Source organism: Bombina bombina, chromosome 4, assembly GCF_027579735.1.
Source record: "Bombina bombina isolate aBomBom1 chromosome 4, aBomBom1.pri, whole genome shotgun sequence".
In the NCBI taxonomy this organism is placed as follows: Eukaryota; Metazoa; Chordata; class Amphibia; order Anura; family Bombinatoridae; genus Bombina; species Bombina bombina.
Genome location: NC_069502.1, coordinates 1209743082 through 1209763945, shown reverse-complemented (window position 1 = coordinate 1209763945; position 20864 = coordinate 1209743082). Strand labels below are relative to the sequence as shown.

Sequence of the window (20864 nt, the reverse complement as noted above, 5' to 3'; positions counted from 1 at the left end):
TGAGTGATGCTGAATGCTGAGCAGGGAGTGGTGCAAAATGCTGAGTGAGTAATAACGAATACTGAGCAGGGAGTGGTGTGGAGTGCTGCCGAATGTTGAGCAGGAAATGGTGCGGAATGCTGAGTGAGTGATGATGAATGCTTAGCAGGGAGTGGTACTGAGTGAGTGATGCCGAATGCTGAGCAGGGAGTGGTGTGGAGTGCTGAGTGAGCGAGTGACAGAATGCTTAGCAGGCAGCGGTGCGGAGTGCTGCCGAATGCTGAGCAGGGAGTAGTGCGGAATACTGAGTGAGTGATGCTTAGTGCTTAGCAGGGAGTGGTGCTGAGTGAGTGATATCGAATGCTGAGCAGGGAGTGGTGTGGATTGCTGAGTGAGCGAGTGACACAGAATGTTTAGCAGGGAGTCGTGCTGAGTAAATGATACCGAATGCTGAGCAGGGAGTGGTGCGGAGTGCTGCCGAATGCTGAACAGGGAGTTGTGCAGAATGCTGAGTGAGTGATGCTGAATGCTGAGCAGAGAGTGTTGCTAAGTTAGTGATGCCAAATGCTGAGCAGGGAGTGGTTAGGAGTGCTAAGTGAGTGATGCTGACTGCTTAGCAAAGAGTGTTGCTGAGTTAGTGATGCCAAAGGCTGAGCAGGGAGTGGTGTGGAGTGCTGAGTGAGTGATGCTGACTGCTTAGCAAAGAGTGTTGCTGAGTTAATGATGCCAAAGGCTGAGCAGGGAGTGGTGCGGAGTGCTGAGTGAATGATGCTGAATGTTTAACAGGGAGTGGTGCGGAGTGCTGAGTGAGTGATGCTGAATGCTTAGCAGTGAGTGTTGATGAGTTAGTGATGCCAAATGCTGAGCGGGGAGTGGTGCGGAGTGCTAAGTGAGTGTTACCAAATGCTGAGCAGGGATTGGTGCAGAGTGCTCAGTGAGTGATGACGAATGCTGAGCAGGGAGTAGTGCGGAGTGCTGAGTAAGTGATGCTGAATGCTTAGCAGGGAGTGGTGCTGAGTGAGTGATGCTGAATGTTTAGCAGGGAATGGTGTGCAGTGCTGAGTGAGCGATGCCAAATTCTGAGCAGGGAGTGGTGCGGGTTGCTGAGTGAGTGATGCAGAATGCTGAGCAGGGAGTGGCGTGGAGTGATGCAGAATGCTGAGCAGGGAGTGGCGTGGAGTGCTGAGTGAGTGATGCAGAATGCTGAGCAGGGAGTGGTGCTGAGTGAGTGATGCAGAATGCTTAGCAGAGAGTGTTGCTGAGTTAGTGATGCCAAATGCTGAGCAGGGAGTGGTGAGGAGTGCTGAGTAAGTGATGCTGAATGCTTAGCAGCGAGTGGTGTTGAGTGAGTGATGCAGAATTCTGAGCAGGGAGTGGCACAGAGTGCTGAGTGAGTGATGCAGAATGCTGAGCAGGGAGTGGCACGGAGTGCTGAGTGAGTGATGCTGAATGCTTAGCAGAGAGTGTTGCTTAGTTAGTGATGCCGAGTGCTGAGCCGGGAGTGGTGCGGAGTGCTGAGTGAGTGATGCTGAATGCTTAACAGGGAGTGGTGCAGAGTGCTGAGTGCTGAGTAAGTGATGCTGAATGCTTAGCAGAGAGTGTTGCTGAGTTAGTGATGCCAAATGCTGAGCGGGGAGTGGTGCAGAGTGCTAAGTGAGTGATACCAAATGCTGAGCAGGGAGTGGTGCAGAGTGCTGAGTGAGTGATGACTAATGCTGAGCAGGGAGTAGTGCTGAGTAAGTGATGCTGAATTCTTAGCAGGGAGTGGTGCTGAGTGAGTGATGCTGAATGTTTAGCAAAGAGTGTTGCTGAGTTAATGATGCCAAAGGCTGAGCAGGGAGTGGTGCGGAGTGCTGAGTGAATGATGCTGAATGTTTAACAGGGAGTGGTGCGGAGTGCTGAGTGAGTGATGCTGAATGCTTAGCAGTGAGTGTTGATGAGTTAGTGATGCCAAATGCTGAGCGGGGAGTGGTGCGGAGTGCTAAGTGAGTGTTACCAAATGCTGAGCAGGGATTGGTGCAGAGTGCTCAGTGAGTGATGACGAATGCTGAGCAGGGAGTAGTGCGGAGTGCTGAGTAAGTGATGCTGAATGCTTAGCAGGGAGTGGTGCTGAGTGAGTGATGCTGAATGTTTAGCAGGGAATGGTGTGCAGTGCTGAGTGAGCGATGCCAAATTCTGAGCAGGGAGTGGTGCGGGTTGCTGAGTGAGTGATGCAGAATGCTGAGCAGGGAGTGGCGTGGAGTGATGCAGAATGCTGAGCAGGGAGTGGCGTGGAGTGCTGAGTGAGTGATGCAGAATGCTGAGCAGGGAGTGGTGCTGAGTGAGTGATGCAGAATGCTTAGCAGAGAGTGTTGCTGAGTTAGTGATGCCAAATGCTGAGCAGGGAGTGGTGCGGAGTGCTGAGTAAGTGATGCTGAATGCTTAGCAGCGAGTGGTGTTGAGTGAGTGATGCAGAATTCTGAGCAGGGAGTGGCACAGAGTGCTGAGTGAGTGATGCAGAATGCTGAGCAGGGAGTGGCACGGAGTGCTGAGTGAGTGATGCTGAATGCTTAGCAGAGAGTGTTGCTTAGTTAGTGATGCCGAGTGCTGAGCCGGGAGTGGTGCGGAGTGCTGAGTGAGTGATGCTGAATGCTTAACAGGGAGTGGTGCAGAGTGCTGAGTGCTGAGTAAGTGATGCTGAATGCTTAGCAGAGAGTGTTGCTGAGTTAGTGATGCCAAATGCTGAGCGGGGAGTGGTGCAGAGTGCTAAGTGAGTGATACCAAATGCTGAGCAGGGAGTGGTGCAGAGTGCTGAGTGAGTGATGACTAATGCTGAGCAGGGAGTAGTGCTGAGTAAGTGATGCTGAATTCTTAGCAGGGAGTGGTGCTGAGTGAGTGATGCTGAATGTTTAGCAGGGAATGGTGTGCAGTGCTGAGTGAGTGGTGCTGAGTGAGCGATGCCGAATGCTGAGCAGGGGCTGGTGCTGAGTGAGTGATGGAGAATGCTGAGCAGGGAGTGGCACGGAGTGCTGAGTGAGTGATGCAGAATGCTGAGCAGGGAGTAGTGCGGAGTGCTGAGTGAGTGATGTAGAATGCTGAGCAGGGAGTGGTGCGGAGTGCTGAGTGAGTGATGCAGAATGCTGATCAGGGAGTGGCGTGGCGTGCTGAGAGAGTGATGCAGAATGCTGAGCAGGAGTGGCGCGGAGTGCTGAGTAAGTGATGCAGAATGCTGAGCTGGGAGTGGCGTGGAGTGCTGAGTGAGTGATGCAGAATGCTTATCAGGGAGTGGCGTGGGAGTGCTGAGTGTTGCAGAATGCTGAGCAGGGAGTGGCGCGGAGTGCTGAGTGAGTGATGCTGAATGCTTAGAGAGTGTTGCTTAGTTAGTGATGCCGAATGATGAGCCGGGATTGGTGCTGAGTGAATGATGCTGAATGCTTAGCAGAGAGTGTTGCTTAGTTAATGATGCCGAATGCTGAGCCGGGAGTGGTGCGGAGTGCTGAGTGAGTGATGCTGAATGCTTAACAGGGAGTGGTGCGGAGTGGTGAGTGAGTGATGCTGAATGCTTAGCAGTGAGTGTTGATGAGTTAGTGATGCCAAATGCTGAGCGGGGAGTGGTGCGGAGTTCTAATTGAATGATACCAAATGCTGAGCAGGGAGTGGTGCAGAGTGCTGAGTGAGTGATGACGAATGCTGAGCAGGGAGTAATGCGGAGTGCTGAGTAAGTGATGCTGAATGCTTAGCAGGGAGTGGTGCTGAGTGAGTGATGCTGAATGTTTATCAGGGAATGGTGTGCAGTGCTGAGTGAGTGGTGCTGAGTGAGTAATACCAAATGCTGAGCAGGGGCTGGTGCTGAGTGAGTGATGCCGAATGCTGAGCAGGGACTGGTGCTGAGTGCTGAGTGAGTGATGCAGAATGCTGAGCAGGGAGTGGTGTGGAGTGCTGAGTGAGTGATGCAGAATGCTGAGCAGGGAGTGGCACTGTGGCGCAGAGTGCTGAGTGAGTGATGCAGAATGGTGAGCAGGGAGTGGCGCGGAGTGCTGAATGAGTGGTGCTGCATGCTGAGCAGGGAGTCACGTGGAGTGCTGAGTGAGTGATGCAGAATGCTGAGCAGGGAGTGGCGTGGAGTGCTGAGTGTGTGATGCAGAATGCTGAGCAGGGAGTGGCGTGGAGTGCTGAGTGTGTGATGCAGAATGCTGAGCAGGGAGTGGCGCGGAGTGCTGAGTAAGTGATGCAGAATGCTGAGCAGGGAGTGGCGTGGAGTGCTGAGTGCGTGATGCAGAATGCTGATCAGGGAGTGGCGTGGAGTGCTGAGTGAGTGATGCAGAATGCTGAGCAGGCAGTGGCACAGAGTGCTGAGTGAGTGATGCAGAATGCTGAGCAGGGTGTCGTGCGGAGTGCTGAGTGAGCGATGCCGAATGCTGAGCAGGGAGTGGTGTGGAGTGCTGAGTGAGTGATACCGAATGCTAAGCAGGGGCTGGTGCTGATTGCTGAGTGAGTGATGCAGAATGCTGAGCAGGGAGTGGCGCGGAGTGCTGAGTAAGTGATGCAGAATGCTGATCAGGGAGCGGAGTGCTGAGTGAGTGATGCAGAATGCTGAGCAGGGAGTGGCGTGGAGTGCTGAGTGCGTGATGCAGAATGCTTATCAGGGAGTGGCGTGGAGTGCTGAGTGTGTGATGCAGAATGCTGAGCAGGGAGTGGCGTGGAGTGCTGAGTGAGTGATGCAGAATGCTGAGCAGGGAGTGGCGCGGAGTGCTGAGTGAGTGATGCTGAGCAGGGTGTCGTGCGGAGTGCTGAGTGAGCGATGCCGAATGCTGAGCAGTGAGTTGTGCGGAGTACTGAGTGAGTGATACTGAATGCTAAGCAGGGGCTGGTGCTCAGTGAGTGATGCCGAATGCTGAACAGGGACTGGTGCGGAGTGCTGCAGAATGCTGAGCAGGGAGTGGTGCTGAGTGTGTGATGCAGAATGCTGAGCAGGGAGTGGCGCGGAGTGCTGAGTGAGTGATGCAGAATGCTGAGCAGGGAGTGGCGCGTAGTGCTGAGTAAGTGATGCAGAATGCTGAGCAGGAAGTGGCGTGGAGTGCTGAGTGAGTGATGCAGAATGCTGAGCAGGGAGTGGTGCGGAGTGCTGAGTGAGTGATGCAGAATGCTGAGCAGGGAGTGGCACTGTGGCGCAGAGTGCTGAGTGAGTGATGCAGAATGGTGAGCAGGGAGTGGCGCGGAGTGCTGAATGAGTGGTGCTGCATGCTGAGCAGGGAGTCACGTGGAGTGCTGAGTGAGTGATGCAGAATGCAGAGTAGGGAGTGGCGTGGAGTGCTGAGTGTGTGATGCAGAATGCTGAGCAGGGAGTGGCGTGGAGTGCTGAGTGTGTGATGCAGAATGCTGAGCAGGGAGTGGCGCGGAGTGCTGAGTAAGTGATGCAGAATGCTGAGCAGGGAGTGGCGTGGAGTGCTGAGTGCGTGATGCAGAATGCTGATCAGGGAGTGGCGTGGAGTGCTGAGTGAGTGATGCAGAATGCTGAGCAGGCAGTGGCACAGAGTGCTGAGTGAGTGATGCAGAATGCTGAGCAGGGTGTCGTGCGGAGTGCTGAGTGAGCGATGCCGAATGCTGAGCAGGGAGTGGTGTGGAGTGCTGAGTGAGTGATACCGAATGCTAAGCAGGGGCTGGTGCTGATTGCTGAGTGAGTGATGCAGAATGCTGAGCAGGGAGTGGCGCGGAGTGCTGAGTAAGTGATGCAGAATGCTGATCAGGGAGTGGAGTGCTGAGTGAGTGATGCAGAATGCTGAGCAGGGAGTGGCGTGGAGTGCTGAGTGCGTGATGCAGAATGCTTATCAGGGAGTGGCGTGGAGTGCTGAGTGTGTGATGCAGAATGCTGAGCAGGGAGTGGCGTGGAGTGCTGAGTGAGTGATGCAGAATGCTGAGCAGGGAGTGGCGCGGAGTGCTGAGTGAGTGATGCTGAGCAGGGTGTCGTGCGGAGTGCTGAGTGAGCGATGCCGAATGCTGAGCAGTGAGTTGTGCGGAGTACTGAGTGAGTGATACTGAATGCTAAGCATGGGCTGGTGCTCAGTGAGTGATGCCGAATGCTGAACAGGGACTGGTGCGGAGTGCTGCAGAATGCTGAGCAGGGAGTGGTGCTGAGTGTGTGATGCAGAATGCTGAGCAGGGAGTGGCGCGGAGTGCTGAGTGAGTGATGCAGAATGCTGAGCAGGGAGTGGCGCGTAGTGCTGAGTAAGTGATGCAGAATGCTGAGCAGGAAGTGGCGTGGAGTGCTGAGTGAGTGATGCAGAATGCTGAGCAGGGAGTGGCACGGAGTGCTGACTGAGTGATGCAGAATGCTGAGCAGGGAGTGGCGTGGAGTGCTGAGTGCGTGATGCAGAATGCTGAGCAGGGAGTGGCGTGGAGTGCTGAGTGCGTGATGCAGAATGCTGATCAGGGAGTGGCGTGGAGTGCTGAGTGTGTGATGCAGAATGCTGAGCAGGGAGTGGTGCTGAGTGAGTGATGCAGAATGCTGATCAGGGAGTGGCGTGGAGTGCTGAGTGAGTGATGCAGAATGCTGAGCAGGGAGTGGTGCTGAGTGAGTGATGCAGAATGCTGAGCAGGGAGTGGCGCGGAGTGCTGATAAAGTGATGCAGAATGCTGAGCAGGGAGTGGCGTGGAGTGCTGAGTGAGTGATGCAGAATGCTGAGCAGGGAGTGGCGTGGAGTGCTGAGTGAGTGATGCAGAATGCTGAGCAGGGAGTTGCGCGGAGTGCTGAGTGAGTGATGCAGAATGCTAAGCAGGGAGTGGCGCGGACTGCTGAGTGAGTGATGCAGAATGCTGAGCATGGAGTGGCGTGGAGTGCTGAGTGAGTGATGCAGAATGCTGATCAGGGAGTGGCGTGGAGTGCTGAGTGTGTGATGCAGAATGCTGAGCAGAGAGTGGTGCTGAGTGAGTGATGCAGAATGCTGAGCAGGGAGTGGAGTGCTGAGTGAGTGATGCAGAATGCTGAGCAGGGAGTGGTGTGGAGTGCTGAGTGCGTGATGCAGAATGCTTATCAGGGAGTGGCGTGGAGTGCTGAGTGTGTGATGCAGAATGCTGAGCAGGGAGTGGCGCGGAGTGCTGAGTGAGTGATGCAGAATGCTGATCAGGGAGTGGCGTGGCGTGCTGAGAGAGTGATGCAGAATGCTGAGCAGGGAGTGGCGCGGAGTGCTGAGTAAGTGATGCAGAATGCTGAGCTGGGAGTGGCGTGGAGTGCTGAGGGAGTGATGCAGAATGCTGATCAGGGAGTGGCGTGGAGTGCTGAGTGAGTGTTGCAGAATGCTGAGCAGGGAGTGGCGCGGAGTGCTGAGTGAGTGATGCTGAATGCTTAGAGAGTGTTACTTAGTTAGTGATGCCGAATGATGAGCCGGGATTGGTGCTGAGTGAATGATGCTGAATGCTTAGCAGAGAGTGTTGCTTAGTTAATGATGACGAATGCTGAGCCGGGAGTGGTGCGGAGTGCTGAGTGAGTGATGCTGAATGCTTAACAGGGAGTGGTGCGGAGTGGTGAGTGAGTGATGCTGAATGCTTAGCAGTGAGTGTTGATGAGTTAGTGATGCCAAATGCTGAGCGGGGAGTGGTGCGGAGTTCTAATTGAATGATACCAAATGCTGAGCAGGGAGTGGTGCAGAGTGCTGAGTGAGTGATGACGAATGCTGAGCAGGGAGTAATGCGGAGTGCTGAGTAAGTGATGCTGAATGCTTAGCAGGGAGTGGTGCTGAGTGAGTGATGCTGAATGTTTATCAGGGAATGGTGTGCAGTGCTGAGTGAGTGGTGCTGAGTGAGTAATACCAAATGCTGAGCAGGGGCTGGTGCTGAGTGAGTGATGCCGAATGCTGAGCAGGGACTGGTGCGGAGTGCTGAGTGAGTGATGCAGAATGCTGAGCAGGGAGTGGTGCGGAGTGCTGAGTGAGTGATGCAAAATGCTGAGCAGGGAGTGGCACTGTGGCGCAGAGTGCTGAGTGAGTGATGTAGAATGGTGAGCAGGGAGTGGCACGGAGTGCTGAATGAGTGGTGCTGCATGCTGAGCAGGGAGTCACGTGGAGTGCTGAGTGAGTGATGCAGAATGCTGAGCAGGGAGTGGCGTGGAGTGCTGAGTGTGTGATGCAGAATGCTGAGCAGGGAGTGGCGTGGAGTGCTGAGTGTGTGATGCAGAATGCTGAACAGGGAGTGGCGCGGAGTGCTGAGTGAGCGATGCCGAATGCTGAGCAGTGAGTTGTGCGGAGTACTGAGTGAGTGATACTGAATGCTAAGCAGGGGCTGGTGCTCAGTGAGTGATGCCGAATGCTGAACAGGGACTGGTGCGGAGTGCTGCAGAATGCTGAGCAGGGAGTGGTGCTGAGTGTGTGATGCAGAATGCTGAGCAGGGAGTGGCGCGGAGTGCTGAGTGAGTGATGCAGAATGCTGAGCAGGGAGTGGCGCGTAGTGCTGAGTAAGTGATGCAGAATGCTGAGCAGGAAGTGGCGTGGAGTGCTGAGTGAGTGATGCAGAATGCTGAGCAGGGAGTGGCACGGAGTGCTGAGTGAGTGATGCAGAATGCTGAGCAGGGAGTGGCGTGGAGTGCTGAGTGCGTGATGCAGAATGCTGAGCAGGGAGTGGCGTGGAGTGCTGAGTGCGTGATGCAGAATGCTGATCAGGGAGTGGCGTGGAGTGCTGAGTGTGTGATGCAGAATGCTGAGCAGGGAGTGGTGCTGAGTGAGTGATGCAGAATGCTGATCAGGGAGTGGCGTGGAGTGCTGAGTGAGTGATGCAGAATGCTGAGCAGGGAGTGGTGCTGAGTGAGTGATGCAGAATGCTGAGCAGGGAGTGGCGCGGAGTGCTGATAAAGTGATGCAGAATGCTGAGCAGGGAGTGGCGTGGAGTGCTGAGTGAGTGATGAAGAATGCTGATCAGGGAGTGGCGTGGAGTGCTGAGTGAGTGATGCAGAATGCTGAGCAGGGAGTTGCACGGAGTGCTGAGTGAGTGATGCAGAATGCTAAGCAGGGAGTGGCGCGGACTGCTGAGTGATGCAGAATGCTGAGCATGGAGTGGCGTGGAGTGCTGAGTGAGTGATGCAGAATGCTGATCAGGGAGTGGCGTGGAGTGCTGAGTGTGTGATGCAGAATGCTGAGCAGAGAGTGGTGCTGAGTGAGTGATGCAGAATGCTGATCGGGGAGTGGCGTGGAGTGCTGAGTGATGCAGAATGCTGAGCAGGGAGTGGAGTGCTGAGTGAGTGATGCAGAATGCTGAGCAGGGAGTGGTGTGGAGTGCTGAGTGCGTGATGCAGAATGCTTATCAGGGAGTGGCGTGGAGTGCTGAGTGTGTGATGCAGAATGCTGAGCAGGGAGTGGCGCGGAGTGCTGAGTGAGTGATGCAGAATGCTGATCAGGGAGTGGCGTGGCGTGGCGTGCTGAGAGAGTGATGCAGAATGCTGAGCAGGGAGTGGCGCGGAGTGCTGAGTAAGTGATGCAGAATGCTGAGCTGGGAGTGGCGTGGAGTGCTGAGTGAGTGATGCAGAATGCTGATCAGGGAGTGGCGTGGAGTGCTGAGTGAGTGTTGCAGAATGCTGAGCAGGGAGTGGCGCGGAGTGCTGAGTGAGTGATGCTGAATGCTTAGAGAGTGTTGCTTAGTTAGTGATGCCGAATGATGAGCCGGGATTGGTGCTGAGTGAATGATGCTGAATGCTTAGCAGAGAGTGTTGCTTAGTTAATGATGCCGAATGCTGAGCCGGGAGTGGTGCGGAGTGCTGAGTGAGTGATGCTGAATGCTTAACAGGGAGTGGTGCGGAGTGGTGAGTGAGTGATGCTGAATGCTTAGCAGTGAGTGTTGATGAGTTAGTGATGCCAAATGCTGAGCGGGGAGTGGTGCGGAGTTCTAATTGAATGATACCAAATGCTGAGCAGGGAGTGGTGCAGAGTGCTGAGTGAGTGATGACGAATGCTGAGCAGGGAGTAGTGCGGAGTGCTGAGTAAGTGATGCTGAATGCTTAGCAGGGAGTGGTGCTGAGTGAGTGATGCTGAATGTTTATCAGGGAATGGTGTGCAGTGCTGAGTGAGTGGTGCTGAGTGAGTAATACCAAATGCTGAGCAGGGGCTGGTGCTGAGTGAGTGATGCCGAATGCTGAGCAGGGACTGGTGCGGAGTGCTGAGTGAGTGATGCAGAATGCTGAGCAGGGAGTGGTGCGGAGTACTGAGTGAGTGATGCAGAATGCTGAGCAGGGAGTGGCACTGTGGCGCAGAGTGCTGAGTGAGTGATGCAGAATGGTGAGCAGGGAGTGGCGCGGAGTGCTGAGTGAGTGGTGCTGCATGCTGAGCAGGGAGTCACGTGGAGTGCTGAGTGAGTGATGCAGAATGCTGAGCAGGGAGTGGCGTGGAGTGCTGAGTGTGTGATGCAGAATGCTGAGCAGGGAGTGGCGTGGAGTGCTGAGTGTGTGATGCAGAATGCTGAGCAGGGAGTGGCGTGGAGTGCTGAGTGCGTGATGCAGAATGCTGATCAGGGAGTGGCGTGGAGTGCTGAGTGAGTGATGCAGAATGCTGAGCAGGCAGTGGCACGGAGTGCTGAGTGAGTGATGCAGAATGCTGAGCAGGGTGTCGTGCGGAGTGCTGAGTGAGCGATGCCGAATGCTGAGCAGGGAGTGGTGTGGAGTGCTGAGTGAGTGATACCGAATGCTAAGCAGGGGCTGGTGCTGATTGCTGAGTGAGTGATGCAGAATGCTGAGCAGGGAGTGGTGCTGATTGCAGAGTGAATGATGCAGAATGCTGAGCAGGGTGTGGCGCGGAGTGCTGAGTGAGTGATGCAGAATGCTGAGCAGGGAGTGGCGCGGAGTGCTGAGTGAGTGATGCAGAATGCTGAGCAGGGAGTGGAGTGGAGTGCTGAGTGAGTGATGCAGAATGCTGATCAGGAAGTGGCATGGAGTGCTGAGTGAGTGATGCAGAATGCTGAGTAGGGAGTGGCGCGGAGTGAGTGATGCAGAATGCTGAGCAGGGAGTGGCGCGGAGTGCTGAGTGAGTGATGCAGAATGCTGAGAAGGGAGTGGCGCGGAGTGCTGAGTGAGTGATGCAGAATGCTGAGCAGGGAATGGCGTGGAGTGCTGAGTGCGTGATGCAGAATGCTGATCAGGGAGTGGCGTGGAGTGCTGAGTGTGTGATGCAGAATGCTGAGCAGGGAGTGGCGCAGAGTGCTGAGTAAGTGATGCAGAATGCTGAGCAGGGAGTAGTGCTGAGTGATTGATGCAGAATGCTGATCAGGGAGTGGCGTGGAGTGCTGAGTGAGTGATGCAGAATGCTGATTAGGGAGTGGTGTGGAGTGCTGAGTGTGGGATGCAGAATGCTGAGCAGGGAGTAGTGCTGAGTGAGTGATGCAGAATGCTGATCAGGGAGTGGCGTGGAGTGCTGAGTGAGTGATGCAGAATGCTGAGCAGGGAGTGGTGCTGAGTGAGTGATGCAGAATGCTGAGCAGGGAGTGGCGCAGAGTGCTGAGTGAGTGATGCAGAATGCTGATCAGGGAGTGGCGCAGAGTGAGTGATGCAGAATGCCGATTAGGGAGTGGTGTGGAGTGCTGAGTGTGGGATGCAGAATGCTGAGCAGGGAGTAGTGCTGAGTGAGTGATGCAGAATGCTGATCAGGGAGTGGCGTGGAGTGCTGAGTGAGTGATGCAGAATGCTGAGCGCAGGGAGTGGTGCTGAGTGAGTGATGCAGAATGCTGAGCAGGGAGTGGCGCAGAGTGCTGAGTGAGTGATGCAGAATGCTGATCAGGGAGTGGCGCAGAGTGCTGAGTGAGTGATGCACAATGCTGATCAGGGAGTGGTGCTGAGTGAGTGATGCAGAATGCTGAGCAGGGAGTGGTGCAGAGTGCTGAGTGAGTGATGCAGAATGCTGAGCAGGGAGTGGCGCGGAGTGCTGAGTGAGTGATGCAGAATGCTGAGCAGGGATTGGCGCGGACTGCTGAGTGAGTGATGCAGAATGCTGAGCAGGGAGTGGCATGGAGTGCTGAGTGCGTGATGCAGAATGCTGAGCAGGGAGTGTCGTGGAGTGCTGAGTGAGTGATGCAGAATGCTGCGTAGTGAGTGTGGTTGAGTGCTGAGTGAGTGATGCAGAATGCTGCGTAGTGAGTGTGGTTGAGTGCTGAGTGAGTGATGCAGAATGCTGAGCAGGGAGGGACGTGGAGTGCTGAGTGAGTGGTGCTGCATGCTGAGCAGGGAGTCATATGGAGTGCTTAGTGAGTCATGCAGAATGCTGAGCATGGAGTGTGGTTGAGTGCTGAGTGAGTGATGCAGATTGCTGAGCCAGAGAGTGGTGCTGAGTGGCTCTAAGCTAAGTAGGTGTCACAGAGCTAAGTAAGGTAACTGTAAAGACTGTATGTACCCTTGGTTTGGTTTAGATGTTTAGGAAGATGAAGCTTTTAGACTTGTAGCTCTTAAACTAATTATTCTGTAGTTTGTGTTTATTGGTCTGAGGTTGGCAACATATTTACATAATAAGTGACTGAGATCCTACCCCTCTTTGCTCCCCTTTCCCATTACTCAGTGATGACCCAGTGCCGTGTACAGTAATACTCTCTGTCTCCTGCAGGGATTCTCTGTGGAGGGACAGGAAAACATCCAGGAGATTCTCAGCAAACAGCTGCTGCTTTGTCAGTTCCTTGTGGGCCTGTCTGTGGTCCGGACAGGTGCTTACTTATCTTTCTTTTCATAATGCGCACGGCTGGCCAATGGTGTAGCATATAGTAATAGGCAAGGCTTCTCTTGTCCGATGACACGCGTCTATCAACAACAACAGGTCACACATGTCTCTGTTCCTCTCTAAACTTTTCAGCTGTTTCTCATGCTCACACGTGAGTGTCATTTACTACTGCTGCTGCACAGATGTGTTACAGATAATTAGAGACATAATAATTGTATCTTTAGCATGAGATAAAGCATAAAATACAATGTTCAGAAATTAACCCACTGACTTCCAGAGAGGGCTGTGACTCTTTACAATCAGCTATATGCTTAATAGCATAGTTGGGCTAATCATTTACTGTTCCTTTAATTACCCCACTTGTGCTTATATAGGGCAGTGTATAAATCCTTACTTTACATTTTGGGAGGTGTAGCTGAGAGTAGTCAGTGGGCTGACTGTGTTTTCTTGTCTCAGGTGGACATTTCATCTGCAAGACGTTTGACCTGTTCACCCCGTTCAGCGTTGGTCTGATTTATTTATTGTACTGCTGCTTTGAGCGTGTTTGCCTCTTCAAACCAGTGACCAGCCGGCCTGCCAACTCCGAGAGGTGAGCATGACACAGTTCTCAGCTTCTCACAAGCCATGTATTTCTTTTTAATGACACGATGAGTCCAAGGATCATCTAATTACTGTTGGGAATATCACTCCTGCCCAGCAGGAGGCGGCAAAGATCACCACAGTAAAGCTGTTAAATATCACCTCCCTTCTCTCCCACCCCAGTCATTCTCTTTGCCTACGTTAAGAGCAAGGAGGTGGTAAATTAGGTGTTAGAAAAGATTCTTCAATCAAGAGTTTATTATTTTTAAAGTAGTACAAGATTGTGTTGCTTTGTTCTAGGGTGTAGCCGTAGTCTATATTAGTCTCTTCAGTAGTGCAGTGGTGGCTTTAGAGCAATGGGAACTTGTGGGACATAATTCTCACTGCGCCTCCCATATACTGATGCTGCCCTAACCTTGGAAAGCTGAGGGATATTACTCAGGACTTTCTTTTATTTCACAGGTCCATGTGAGGGAGAGGACCTCTCAAACCTGGGAGCTGCCTTGCTGTCAGGCATAATATGAGGTAAGTGCTGGCTTTATTTCTGGGGTTAGAAAGAAATCTCAGAAAAAGGTTGGGCACTTTATTTTTTAAAATGGGACAGACCTCATTGAAATTAGGCTCTTTATATAGAGGCATAGATTCTCCTAGACACATAGGGGACGCTATGGGCAGCTTAGACGCAGGCACTGGGGCTGGATTTAATATGTGGTCGTTTCACATCTGCCGGCGTTTTCATAACTAATAATAGCCGACCGGGAGATTACTTATTGGTACGCCCACGATGGGCGGTACTTCAGGAAGTGGCAATTGATTTCTATTCACTTCCCGATTTATTGTATGGTGAAGTTGTACATCTTCCTGTCATTCTACGCATTTTCTGATATATATGCGTGTTTTAATCCGGAGACCGACTTCTGCAACTGCTGCTAGGTTCCGGTTGTGTTCGTGAGGAAACGGCTCCTACTCTGAGGAAGGTAGGCACTTCAGCAAAGTATTGCTAAGGTGTAGAGGTGTTCTGCAAGGTTATTTAAGCTTTTTAGCCTATCTACACTTAAATTTATAAAGGAAATATAAAAAGTCACAGTTTAAAATTTAAAGTGACAGTAACGTTTTTTTTATGTTTTTGACTTTTATTAATAAAATCTAATCCTTTTATGATAAATTGTTTAATTGTGAGTCAGAATGGGTGTCTGATGCTTTTAGGACAGACACTTCCCTGGATGAGATCCAGGATAGGATAAAAGCTCAAGTGTGCTAATTCCTTTATTATAGATGAAGATTTCAGGTTTCTCTGTTCTAGCTCGCAGGAGGTAAGGGTCATTTTCTCCCTCAGGATAAGAGAAACAAGCAAAAGGGACGTCAGAGTAATTTTCGTTCCTTTCGAAATTTCAAGGGAAATTCTTCCTCTTCCGCTTCCAAGCAGGAACAGTCTAAACCTTCATGGAGACCCAATCAGTCTTGGAATAAGGGAAAACAATCCAAGAAGCCTGCTATTAAATAAAAGACAGCATGAAGGGCCTGCCCCCGATCTGGGTCCTCGATCTTGTAGGGGGCAGACTTTCCTTCTTCGCTCAGGCCTGGGTTTGAGATGTTCAGGATCCCTGGGCAGTAGACATAGTTTCCCAGGGATACAAACTGGAGTTCAAGAGTTTTCCTCCCAGAGGCAGGTTTCTGCTTTCAAGATTATCTGTAGACCAGACAAAAAGAGAGGCGTTCTTACACTGTGTAAGAGACCTCTTCGACCTGGCAGTGATAGTTCCTGTTCCGATGCAGGAACAGGGTCTGGGGTTTTATTCCAATCAGTTTGTGGTTCCCAAAAAAGAGGGAACCTTCAGGCCAATTTTAGATCTCAAGAGTCTAAACAAATTTCTCAGAGTGCCGTCCTTCAAGATGGAAACTATTCGTTCCAGTCTCCCTTTGGTCCAAGAGGGTAAATTTATGACAACGATGGATTTAAAGGACGCGCACTTGCATGTTCCCCTTCACAGGGATCATTACAAGTTTCTAAGGTTTGCTTTTCTAGACAAACACTTCCAATTTGTGGCTCTTCCTTTGGGCTTGCTACAGCTCGCAGAATTTTCTCAAAGGTTCTGTGATCTCTTCTGGCGGTGCTCCGATTACGGGGCATTGCAGTGGACGACATCCTGGTCCAGGCGCCATCTTTTCAACAAGCAAGGTCCCACACAGAAATGTTGTTATTCTTCCTGCAATCTCACGGTTGGAAGGTAAATTTGGAAAAGAACTCCTTAGTTCCAAATACGAGAGTAACTTTCTTGGGAACCATAATAGATTCCCTATTAATGAAGATTTTTCTGACAGAAGTCAGGAAATCAAAGATTTTCGATTCTTGCCTAGCGCTTCAGTCCACTCCTCGGCCATCAATGGCTCAGTGCATGGAGGTAATCGAGCTGATGCTGGCGGCAATGGACATCATCCCGTTCGCTCGTTTCCACCTCAGACCTCTGCAGTTAAACATGCTCAGTCAATGGAACAGAGATAATGCGGATTTGTCTCCACAAATTCTACTAGAGCAGTGGACAAGGAATTCTCTTCAATGGTGGTTGTCCCAGGATCATCTCTCCCAGGGAACCTGCTTTCGCAGACTCTCCTGGGTGATTGTGACAAGACGTCAGCCTTCTAGGATGGGGAACAGTCTGGGGCTCCCTGAAGGCTGTTCTGCCTATAAACATTCTGGAGCTGAGAGCGATCTTCAATGCTCTTCTGGCCTGGCAACAGTTAGCCTCGGCCCAGTTCATCAGGTTCCAGTCGGACAACATAACCTCAGTTGCTTACATCAATCATCAGGGAGGAACGCAGAGTTCCTTAGCAATGACAGAAGTAGCCAAAATAATTTGGTGGGCGGAAACCCACTCTTGCTGTCTGTCGGCGATCCACATCCCAGGGGTGGACAGACATTTCACCCGGGGGAGTGGGAACTCCATCCGGAAGTGTTTTCCAGTCTGATTCTCAAATGGGGTCAGCCGGAATTGGATCTCATGGCATCTCAACAGAATGCCAAGCTTCCAAGGACCAGGGACCCTCAGACTGTGCTAATAGACGCCCTGGCGGTACCTTGGACCTTCAGTCTAGCATACCTATTTCCTCCGTTTGCTCTTCCTCGGAGCAATTCAGGGTTCGCCATTTTGGCGCGCAGGGCGCTATGGCTAAAGTCCTGGTCGGCCGAAGTGTCGTCTAAATCCAAGCTTTTGAACATTCCTTTCAAAGGAAAGACCCTCTTCGGGCCTGAATTGAAAGAGATTATTTCAGATATCACCGGGGGGAAAAGGCCATGCTCTCCCTCAGGACAAGCCCTTTAAGACAAAGAACAAGGCTAATTTTCGTTCCTTTCGCAATTTCAGGAACGGCCCCACTTCATCCTCTCCGGCTGCAAAGCAAGAGGGTAACGCTTCACAGCCCAAGGCAACCTGGAAACCTTACCAGGGCTGGAATAAGGGTAAACAGGCCAAAAAGCCTGCAGCTGCCACCAAGACAGCATGAAGGGGTAGCCCCCGATCCGGGACCGGATCTAGTAGGGGGCAGACTCTCTCTCTTCGCTCAGGCCTGGGCAAGAGATTTACACGATCCTTGGGCATTAGAGATTGTAGCCCAGGGATACCTTCTAGAATTCAAGGACTCTCCTCCAAGGGGAAGGTTCCACATTTCTCGTCTGTCTACAGATCAGACAAAGAAAGAGGCGTTTTTACGCTGTGTAGAAGATCTACTTACAATGGGAGTGATCTACCCAGTTCCAATTGCAGAACAAGGACTGGGGTTTTACTCAAACCTGTTTGTGGTTCCCAAAAAAGAAGGAACTTTCAGACCAATCCTGGATCTCAAAATTCTAAACAAATTCCTCAGAGTCCCATCATTCAAGATGGAGACCATTCGGACAATCTTACCAATGATCCAGGAGGGTCAATATATGACTACCGTGGATCTAAAGGATGCGTATCGACATATTCCTATCCACAAAGATCATCACCAGTTTCTCAGGTTCGCCTTTCTGGACAAGCATTATCAGTTTGTGGCTCTTCCTTTCGGGTTGGTCACTGCTCCCAGAATTTTCACAAAGGTGCTAGGGTCCCTCCTGGCGGTGCTAAGACCGCGGGGCATAGCAGTGGCGCCTTACTTAGACGACATCTTAATTCAGGCGTCGACTTTCCAAAGAACCAAATCTCACACGGAGATCGTATTGGCCTTTCTGAGGTCTCACGGGTGGAAGGTGAATGTAAAAAAGAGTTCTCTCTCCCCCCTCACAAGAGTTCCATTCCTAGAAACTCTGATAGACTCGATAGAAATGAAAATATTTCTGACGGAGGTCAGAAAGTTAAAACTATTAACTACTTGCCGAGCTCTTCATTCCATTCCTCGGCCATCTGTAGCTCAGTGCATGGAGACAATCGGACTAATGGTAGCGGCAATGGACATAGTCCCTTTTGCTCGGATACACCTCAGACCACTGCAACTATGCATGCTCAAACAGTGGAATGGGGATTATGCAGATTTGTCTCCTCAAATTCAGTTGGACCAGGAGACCAGAGATTCTCTTCGTGGTGGTTGTCTCAGGATCACCTGTCTCAGGGAATATGTTTCCACAGACCAGAGTGGATCATTGTAACGACCGACGCCAGTCTGGGGTGCGGTCTGGGACTCCCTGAAAGCTCAGGGCTTATGGTCTCGGGAAGAAACTCTTCTCCCGATAAACATTCTGGAACTGAGGGCGATATTCAACGCTCTTCAGGCATGGCCTCAACTAGCTGCAGCCAAATACATCAGATTTCAGTCGGAACAACATCACGACTGTAGCTTACGTCAATCATCAGGGTGGAACAAAGAGTTCCAGGTCCCAGGATCCCAAGGCGGCATTGATAGATGCTCTAGCAGCGCCTTGGTCCTTCAATCTGGCTTATGTTTTTCCACCGTTTCCTCTCCTCCCGCGTCTGGTTGCCAGAATCAAGCAGGAGAAGGCTTCGGTGATTCTGATAGCGCCTGCGTGGCCACGCAGGACTTGGTATGCAGACCTAGTGGACATGTCCTCTGTCCCACCATGGACATTGCCAATGAGGCAGGATCTTCTGATACAGGGTCCGTTCAAGCATCCAAATTTAGTTTCTCTACGTCTGACTGCTTGGAGATTGAACGCTTAATTCTATCAAAGCGTGGGTACTCTGAGTCAGTTATAGATACTCTGATTCAGGCTAGAAAGCCTGTCACCAGGAAAATCTACCATAAAATATGGTGGAAATATCTTTGTGGGTGTGAATCCAAGGGTTACTCATGGAGTAAGATTAGGATTCCCATGATATTGGCTTTTCTCCAAGAAGGATTGGAGAAAGGATTGTCTGCTAGTTCTTTAAAAGCACAAATATCTGCTTTGTCTATCCTGTTACACAAGCGTCTGGCAGAGGTACCAGACGTTCAAGCGTTTGTTCAGGCTTTAGTCAGAATCAAGCCTGTCTATAAACCTGTGGCTCCGCCATGGAGTTTGAATCTAGTTCTTTCAGTTCTTCAAGGGGTTCCGTTTGAACCTTTACATTCCATAGACATTAAGTTGTTATCTTGGAAAGTTTGTCAAAAAGCCACGGCTACTTCTCTCTCTTTTTGGCTGAAGAGTATCATACGTTTTGCCTATGAGAGAGTTACGGCTCATTCCACAAGGGCTGTTGCTTCCTCATGGGCATTCAAAAATGAAGCTTCTGTGGAACAGATTTGCAAGGCTGCAACTTGGTCCTCTCTTCATACTTTTTCAAAGTTCTATAAATTTGACACTTTTGCCTCGGCTGAGGGCGCTTTTAGGAGAAAGGTTCTTCAAGCAGTGGTGCCTTCCGTTTTAGGTTCCCTGTCTTGTCCCTCCCGTATCATCTGTGTACTCTAGCTTGGGTATTGATTCCCAATAGTAATTAGAAGATTTGTGGACTCATTGTGTTATTAAAAAGAAAAGAAAATGCTTACCTGATAAATTTATTTCTTTCTCCAACATTGGTGTGTCCGGTCCACGGCGTCATCCTTACTTGTGGGAACATTCTCCTCCCCAACAGGAAATGGAAAAGAGAGCACAGCAAAAGCTGCCCACATAGCCCCCCTCTGTCTCCGCCCCCCAGTCATTCTCTTTGCCGCTCTGAACAAGTAGCATCTCCACGGGGATGGTAAAGAGTATGTGGTGTTAGTTGTAGTTATTTTATTTCTTCTATCAAGAGTTTGTTATTTTAAAATAGTGCCGGTTTGTACTATTTACTCTACAACAGAAAATGAAGGAGATTTCTGTTAAAAGAGGAGTATGATGGGGGGCGTGTCCGTGCAGCGTTCAGGACTGGACGCATTCTCTGCTAGCTCTGGTAGAATCCTTGGTAATCCGCCGATTATCATTAAATAACAGCAAAAATAAGACTACAAAATACAGCCTCCCCACAGTACTGGTGACTGTGGCTCTGCATATTATCATCTGGCTGTTTACATGACATCGGGAGCACAGATCGGAACCAAAAGGCCTAAGGCGGCGGCCTACTACACTTAGGCATCCACCTCCCCCCCGGGAAGAGCCGGGTTACCGGTGCCGTCTGAATTACCAGACTTACCGGGTCTCTTCAAACTAGATCACTTTCCGGGCTATAAACTTACTTTCTGCTCAAATACCACATTAGTGCTATAAGATTTTTGGGGATGAAGAAACAACAACCCATCAGTATGGCAGGCGAGTACAACGTATCTTTTGTGGCTTTGCCTGCAAAGCTTGAATCCCTTCTGAACCGGCTAATTGAGGGAGCACCATATGATTACATGCTGAATCGTTTGAACATGGAGAGTGAGAGGGGTAGAGATCTGGTTAAACATTCAATGACAAAGCACCATTGCAGCCCGGACGCCGAGGCAACCCTCTCTACATCACAGACCAAACACAAGCCTAAGCAACCCTTCATGGCTTCAGATATAAACAGGTCAGATCATGTGGGTAATGCGACAGCTTGGCCCCTACAGATACCGGGAGGGACATCGCATAATGATAGTGCTGACTTGCTATTCGCAGAAGCGCCATACACTGACACCCTGCCAGACAAGATGAGGAGTATCATAGAGGAGGGAGCGCCTGTCATCTTTACTTTGACACAGAACTTTACACCGCAAGTGGGTACAACTCCACAGCCGCAGCGAAGCCCCACACTCACTGAACTCACAGCTCCATCAGAGAACTCAGTCATGGTAGACACCGCACTACATAGGCTGCATTTACAATCTGCTGAATTTCACATAGTCCCGGGAAAGCCTTTACCGCTCACTGCTACAACATTTGAACAGGACAGCCTCAGTATTTCAACCCGCCATTTGGCATAATGTTGAGACAGGCTAAAACATCTCGTGAGTATCATCAGGAGGGAATGGCGGACTCCATTTTGAGATATGTCTGGGTTATCGCTGGGTCTCTTATTATGTTTCGCAACACAGGCCTCCCTCACAGCCCAGGCATAGATCTGATGCATCCTGTTATGTGGACGACTGACAAGGAGGGCAAGGGCTAATAACTTTAGTGTCTGACTTGATCCACAATATTGCCCTGCTCCCCCACAAATATCTGGACCCTCACCCATACAGGGTTATTCATGTTGTTTAATAAGGTGCGGTTGAAATATAGTTAAGCTTAATGTTAGTTTACAG

General features: G+C 51.1%; 1 protein-coding gene across 5 annotated transcripts in view; it reads left to right on the top strand.

Moving 5' to 3' along the window:
- CMTR1 (cap methyltransferase 1) overlaps positions 1–20864 on the top strand; it is a 392012-nt gene that overhangs the window by 169119 nt on the left and 202029 nt on the right. For all 5 annotated transcript variants that reach the window (XM_053712701.1, XM_053712702.1, XM_053712699.1 and 2 more), the window contains 2 exons: positions 12522–12618; positions 13089–13221. In XM_053712701.1, coding sequence (XP_053568676.1) covers positions 12522–12618; positions 13089–13221 — 230 coding nt within the window. The remainder of the gene's footprint in view (positions 1–12521; positions 12619–13088; positions 13222–20864) is intronic.